The 7358-nt window shown below is 45.8% G+C and overlaps 3 protein-coding genes across 3 annotated transcripts; 1 reads left to right on the forward strand and 2 right to left on the reverse strand.

The window, feature by feature from the left end:
* Nucleotides 1-771: 771 nt before the first annotated feature.
* K441DRAFT_680098 (uncharacterized protein) lies at nucleotides 772-2535 on the forward strand (the record flags this gene model as incomplete). Its single annotated transcript, XM_067651338.1, has 1 exon — nucleotides 772-2535. The coding sequence occupies one exon, from the start codon at nucleotides 772-774 to the stop codon at nucleotides 2533-2535; it is 1764 nt and encodes a 587-aa protein (XP_067500377.1).
* Nucleotides 2536-3725: 1190 nt separating this feature from the next.
* K441DRAFT_510898 (uncharacterized protein) lies at nucleotides 3726-4245 on the reverse strand (the record flags this gene model as incomplete). Its single annotated transcript, XM_067642094.1, has 2 exons — nucleotides 3726-3893; nucleotides 3937-4245. Coding segments are annotated over 2 exons (477 nt in total), but the record flags the coding sequence as incomplete, so codon positions are not given.
* Nucleotides 4246-5934: 1689 nt separating this feature from the next.
* On the reverse strand, nucleotides 5935-7155 carry K441DRAFT_665636 (uncharacterized protein; the record flags this gene model as incomplete). The annotated part of the gene is made up of 4 exons (XM_067649527.1): nucleotides 6846-7155; nucleotides 6631-6786; nucleotides 6395-6583; nucleotides 5935-6342 (listed from the first exon to the last, which is right to left on the reverse strand). Coding segments are annotated over exons 1-4 (557 nt in total), but the record flags the coding sequence as incomplete, so codon positions are not given.
* Nucleotides 7156-7358: the final 203 nt, after the last annotated feature.

The following is a 7358-nucleotide window of genomic DNA, read 5'->3' on the forward strand; positions in this document are numbered from 1 at the left end:
GCCTGGCGCTTTCTCGCTAGCGGTGCACAATGTGTCTGCGTGTTCAACTTTCAACAGCAATATGCGCCAAGTCGCTTCGTTTGTAGCCAATGCGGCTGCACGGCCCTCAGATTGGTTTACTCATCACTCCTGTGGTATACTGTAGGCATAAGTGAGACGAGTAGGGAATTGTGGCGTCGCCACCTGCACAACCATAACAAGCCATAGAGCCAATCAAGACTACTTACAAAGTACTTTAGGCTAATCAATCTTATAATATGAGGTAATTTTGAAGTTTACGCGCTCAGACTGGAGACCTACTCACCTCACCGGCCTCGAGTGTTTTTGGTGCCCAACACAGGCTCCACGCTCTGGGCTGCTATACCGCGCCTTTTCAGTTGACATGGAAATAGACGGATGATTGGTTACAGCCTCGCAGCCTTCTTGATGTGTAATGCTTCTTTGTGGCGTTAAATTCGGCCAATTGTTGTCGTTACTTAGCGGAAGCCAACTCAAGCACCCCGCGAAACCCCTGTTATTACCACGTTCACTGGAAAGGTGCGGTAGGCCTTGCCCGGGATTTTAACTCACCTGCCCATCCTTAAAAGAAATTGGTGAATCCCTGCTTGCATCATTAATCAGTAAGGCCCCGACCTCTTCTTAGAGGGCTACATAATATCTTCCCAAAGCCGTTCCGCTCCAAACTTGGGTGCCTTTTATTCGTCGGGATGGCACCGAGTTCAGCCTCTGAAGCATATGCCCCGGTCGCCCAGGTAATTAGTCTACCAAACCATGCTCTTTAGCATATGTACTAATCAACACCTGATACCTCAGAAAGAAGGGTTCGAGATACCTCAGAAAGAAGGGTTCGAGTACCGTGAATGGAATTCCAGGACAAGTCGTTTCATCCGGATTTGGCTACCACTCTTCGCCCACCTCGGCCTCTCTCTCTTTGTCGCCTTCGCCCTCGCCTTTTGGATAGATGGTTATATGGCCCTTGCCTTCAGCTGGCAGCCCCGAAAGCAGCTAGACTCCAGCTACGTCTTCCGCGTCTCCGATGTCACGACGCTTCTGTCGGCTGCTGTTACATTGACTGAATTTGTCGGCCGCCTGTGGACAGGCATCCTTGCTTGGCGCTGCGCTTTCATACTATTTGAGACCGTTGGCTTAAGCATAGAGCATCTAAAGACCGTTACCAGCTTTGGAATATTCCCATGGAAGCGGCCGTATAAGCAGGAGTGGGCCGTTGTTGCTGTTCTTCTCCTTATCCTTCCACAAGCTTTCATCAGGCCTCTTCTGTCAGGCAGCATAAACTGGAACTTTGCGGTCGGCTATGTGCCAGCCATTCAATTGCCAAAAATTCCAGCCTCAAGTACGTCTCCAGTTTGGGGTTACTACATTGAAGGCAGTTTAAGACTGAGAACGCCGATTAAAGCCCTTGGCATTTTAGCCACTTTGTGGAGCGCAGCTGATTTGCAAATATCAAAAGGAGAAACAGCTGCTGCTGCTCTTGGCGGTGCCACCTGCCGTCGTTTTATGCCAAATTCGTGGCCGGTGAATTCGACGCTTATAAACGCGACAGTGCCTTGCATCCAGATCCACAGCATCACATGGCCTGCACAGGCTGCGCCGGACGACCTCAAAAGTTATGAAGATGAGTTTGACAATTCAACCAATCCATTATTTGATCCTGGGCGGGCCGGAAGCGCCGTTCTACTGAACGCTACCAAGCCGACCTGGTACCCCGTACCGAACGTCACGAATACTTTCCCCGTCCAAACGAAATGGAGCGACAGCGCGACTGTTGTTCTATACATTACTCAGCAATTTAGCTCCTGTTCTAGTTCCAATACCACTATCTTTGGTGACCCGTCCTACTTGTCTAGCCATCTACCCAGCAACAACCCTTTCGACGTCTGGAAATCCTCTGATGGTAGTAGAACATGCTTCGCATACGGCATCGTGAATTTCACCGCCGGTGTGGTGAGGGCGCCCGAAAGCAACTTCGTATCTCCTAGAGTCGTTGAGTACAACCCGCTTGCACCGCGAGACGGTCCACCACCAACCCAAGAAGAGGTCGCGGCCGCAATCGGGCCTTCGGTGTGGACAGAGGTAGCGCTATCGCTCATGCCGGCTGTAATGACCCAAATATCTGTCGCCAACTCGTCGCAACTGCCGNCATGGGAGAATGTAGACGATTACACAGCTACTTTGATCCGCCACGCCTATTTTGCGGCGTGGAATGCACTGAATTCTGACTTTCCAGAGGCCGAACCTGACGGAGAGACATTGATCGTGCATCCTGCGCAGCCACGGCTGCAGGCATCCGTATCCCTTGCACGTGTGTTCGCCTGGCTCGTTATAACGCTGTTTATTCCCGCTACGGGAATTATCCTTGGATGTGTCCACAAGAGGTACTGCGAGCGGAAGATGATCCGAGGAACTGTGTCGTTGCTGTTTACCGACGCATCTTCAGTGCCGAAGAAGGACGAAGAGAAACAGAATAACTTGTTTCTAGAAGGCGATACAGACCCAAAGCTGAAGTTTCAGCGCTGACACTATATAAGCTAGTTGTGAGGCAGTTGTAGATAAGAGTAGCTAAACTACCTTTCCAATAATATTACGTAAAGGAATAGAGCCAACTACTTTCCTTTCTCTACACAATGCTGAGACGCACAAACGCTCGGGTGCCTCTGTACAAAACTTCAAAATTAATTTGTTACAAACGGAGTTCCTCTTAGATATGTGTTAGTCTTCGTTACTGTTAGCGGCTGTGCTAGTAGGCATGTACAGTACAAGGGAACCTTAGTTGTGGATTAGTAGACAGATTAGAGTCTTAATACAGACCTCTAGGTATACAAAAGTAACAAGCAAGTGCAAATAGTGCAAGAGTAATGAGCAGTAAAATAATGCAACTAGTAGCTCTTTATAGCTAAAATTAGTTATATCATTTAAGTAGAACGTGCTTCATCTCCTAACCCATGTTCTAACTCCTACACCATTGTCTATTGGCATTTCCTATCTACCAGCTTCGTTAGGCTTGATCGAAGATCTCCACCTATAATAGTAGCCCTAATAATTGATGAAGAGAAGAATAGGGTATCCATCAAGCCATATCCGGACGTTAACTAGTCCATTGACAGCCTGGTAAGGATACTCTTGTCTTTCTCACGATACAGGCAACTAGTGCTTATGCTGTATGATAGGTTCCAATGGCAATGGGCGAATTTGCTACAAACTTACTGACTGTTTCATTGGCAATGATGGGTTTTCGCGGTGGCTCAGCACAATCGGTCTTTATTGGAAACCTTGTCTTAGTGGCCGGCATTGGAATGACCGTTTTAGCCCAGTGGGCATTAACTAAAGACGATACATTTGCGCATATCGTATATGCTCTCGTGCACATATATGCAGCTTGTAGACGGGCTGATGTGGCAAGAATAGGGTTAGTCAAGGTTTTGAACCATGAAGAAACCTAAGGATATGACATAACTCGCCCTTGTGATCCATGATTCCGATATGGCACCGCTTGGCTGCTTGATCAAGATTCCCATCTGCAAGGACAATGCTAGGACTCTTTCCACTGTATTCCAGCATGATGTTCTTTAGGTTGCTAACAGCTCCCCTTATGATCGCATGGCCAGTGTTGGTGCTGCTGGTGAATGCAACTTACTCACGTCCATGTGACTAGCGAGATGTTTCCTAGCAGTACTTCTAGATCTGAGATGATGTTTACGACACCAGAGATCTTCCTTAGTGGTTATGCCTTGTGTGGTTCGTTTGAAGATACCAGGCACATCAATTATGCTGAAGTGCTCCTGCGTGGGGCTCGATACTTCCAAGCGTAGAACGTCTTCGGAAAATGTACGCCGGAAAGGCACTGTCTCCGATCCAATTCCCATCGCAATTGTTACCTTTGACATCAGCTTCATGACATACAGTGGGCAGACTACTTACCTGCTCCATGATATCACGAAACGAAGCTGCGTCGAGCGATTGAAGGAGCTTAGTATTCCATTTCCGAAGTTCCTCTTGTCTATCTTGGGAGCTGCTTTTGTTCGGAATTATCGATATCGTTATCTTTGCCTCGCGTGATCGACGAAACGTAATATGCGTTGCGAAGCGAGTACATAACCCACTGTCGCGAGGGAAAGGCAAGCCGGTGAGACCCTCGAGCACTGAACTCTTACCACTTAATTGATCCCCTACCACTACAAGTTGGGGTAGGTTAAAATACTCTTCCGCGTTGCAAGCGTGCAAGACGTCCTTGAACTCACTCATGGCTCCCATCTCCGCTTTTACGGAACAGCCTCCGGCATCACTACAGATATCGCCTCCGATCCGCGTCCTTATCATCGCTCGCCTAGCTCTTCTTGACTCCTATCGATCGAACGCTGCTCAGGCAGACACGGAGCTGATTCGTACATTCTCTACACACACGCTCGGTCTTTCTGAAAATGATGTGGTCATGGACACTAAGCTGGTACGGCACCTCATAACAAGAATAGCAAGACGCGTATGGATAATATTTGACTACGGCGTTCCGGATAATTATAAGCCTTCGGTGGCTGCGTTCGAGGTATTAGATGGACCTACCTTTTTGACTTATAGGTTTCAATACCCAGGGCTAGAGAAACAGGTAAACAACACTGTGGCTTCAACCTAGATATTATATAGATTAACGCCGTCAACGCCTTTGTTAATGCCTTAGTTGATAATAAGGTCTACCTTATTCCCCCTAATGGTATAGACCTACCGCCTAAATTCTCTCTCCGTTTAAGAAAGGTAATATACAGACTACGGAAATCTCTAAAATTGTGGTTTTTAGAAATATCTGCTACTTTGCAAAGTATGGGTTTGAAAGCTATACTAGACAAGCCGTGTCTCTATATACACCCTACTAAACCTATCTTTATATTCTTCTATATTGACGACATCCTAATTATAGGACACCCGAGCTATTAATAGCAGATAGAGGATATCCTAAAGCAGCTATAAGATCGATTTAAGATCCGCTAAATACCTTAGTTTACGTTATTCCTAAATACTTATATTATGCGAGATTAATAAAAGGGAAAGCTCTGGCTCTGTCTAGATTAATATCTTAAGAAGCTAGTCTTAATATACTATCTAAAATATCTAAAGCTATTAGCTATACCACTATCGGGCTAGGAATTAACGCCGTATAAAAGAGAAGCTACGCCGAATTAGATGAAAGAATATTAACGTTATATAAGTTCTGCGATATATCCGGCATCTACTATATAACTAGACGTTGCTTTTTTAGTTAGTAGGCTAGCTAAGTTTTTATAAAATCCGTTACTAGCTTATCTTGCAGAGATTAACAGATTACTTACCTATCTCTATAATACTAGATACCTCGCTTTTAAGTTCTCTACTATTACACTATATAAGATAAACTAGGTTCTAAAAGCTGCTTCTAATACTAGCTTTGCTAATAATGCTCTAACATGTTAGAGCTTATAGGGCTTCTTAATAAGCTTGTTTAATGGGCCTATAGTATAGTAGGTAGCTAGGCAAAAGGTAGTTACTAAGTCTACTATAGAGGTAAAACTCCTAGCTCTCTTATACATTAGTAGGGAGATCGAGTATATAGTTTAGATCTTTAAAGCTATTAGATTCGATCCCAAACAGGACGTTATTATTAATTATAACAATTAGCAGTTAGTACGGATCGTGATAAAAAAGACCCCTATGGTATCTACAAAACTCTGACACGTAGATATTTATTAATTTTAGCTTCGCCAAGAAGTCCAAAACGGAAGCTTTGTTGTATAATGGGTACCAATAAGCGAGATAGCTATAAATAGACTAACTAAAGCTCTATTAAAGCAAAATTATTAAAAATTTGTTGATGTGGTAGGGCTCTGCGATATTAGACATTTAGTTAATTAACGCTCAGTAAAGCTTACTACTAGCTTATCTATCCCGACTGCCTAATCCGGTAATCTAGCTCTGCCGCTCTACGCCAGATCTAAGGGGGTGTGTTGGCCGTAGAGTTAGCTTTATAGCTAGGGTAATATTGACCTGTAACAACGGCTGTTAGATATTAGTATCAGCCTAATTTTGGTCTGTTACACCACCCTCTAGGGACCCCTGTAAGGGGTTATTTTTCTTATATATTATAGGGCTCTTAGAGCCACCTTAAATAAAAGAGATCACTTATACAATTCTATGTCTCTACCTACCAGCTAGCTTATGTTATTCGTAATACCTACCTAGCTGAAACTGCCGAGGAGATTATCGTGCCACCAGATAAAGGGCGTGTTCGTTTGCTAGTTAATGACGACCTACTGGTTATATTAACTTCAAAGGGTGGTTCGTGCTCTGCTAGCGATAGTTCTTTTAAACATGTTAAAATGAGCTCTTTAACTGGCGCTGGAACACTACTAACCATGACCCTCTTTAAAGAGAACACGCATGTTACCCGCGTCGAGATCGCCATGCTGTCTAGTACGGTATCCTTCGGTGCCAGCAGCCGCGTGGTAACCGTTCCCTTGATAGTCTGATGCTCCGTTGCTAGGGTTAACTTGTGGACTGTGGTGCTCTTCGGCTGCGTCGCTCTCCAAAATTAGAGGAAATTCTATCGCGAATCAGAAAACCAGCACCGCAATCCACTGGCCTACTTACCTAGACTGTTTCCGTCGAACGAACCGTTCAGAGCTGAGCTCGTCTTCACTACGCTTGTAGCGTGGTCCGTCCCTCCTCCGTCAAGCGATTCCCGGCCAGACTGGTAATGCCCTGGCTTCTCCGATTCGGGAGCGGCACTGAGACCACCGACCACGTCTACACCCGCCTGTTAGTTTGGCTTTATTGGCTTGCAACGATCAGTGGGCAGGTAATACCATGATCTAGCAAATCAGAAGCGTCTGTAGCTCCGAGCAGAGCTGTTACTCCCGGGTCGAGAGAGCGCAAGGCATTTGAATCCGGCATTGGGAATCGTCGATATGGAACCAGTCCCCATCATTTTTGGAGAAGCCGACTCCTGAACGGCTGTGATTTGTCGTGTTGACTAGAGATGTTGGTTTGGATTTGGATTTTGGCTTAGGCTTGGGTGCTCGAGGATCGTATGGAACAATTTTCATAGGATATGAAGGGGCTAACAAAGAGGTGCTGCAAGAGGAGGCCATATTGATGTGGAAATCTGGTGACTTCTCTGGCCATAAGAAGTTTGAAAGAAGTAGCTCCCTCTCCGGACTGAGCGTCGCTTTATACGTCGCAGTCGGCACCGCCGCCCAAGAGTGATGAGTCTACATAAATGCCGCATCCGTCGCTGAAATGGTCGTAACGGGCGCAGCAAGCTGTGCAAGGGCGCTTTCTGCAGGAAGAACGAATGAACCCGAAGCCCGTCAGCATCA

This window comes from Cenococcum geophilum (genome assembly GCF_001692895.1).
Source record: "Cenococcum geophilum 1.58 unplaced genomic scaffold K441scaffold_44, whole genome shotgun sequence".
In the NCBI taxonomy this organism is placed as follows: Eukaryota; Fungi; Ascomycota; class Dothideomycetes; order Gloniales; family Gloniaceae; genus Cenococcum; species Cenococcum geophilum.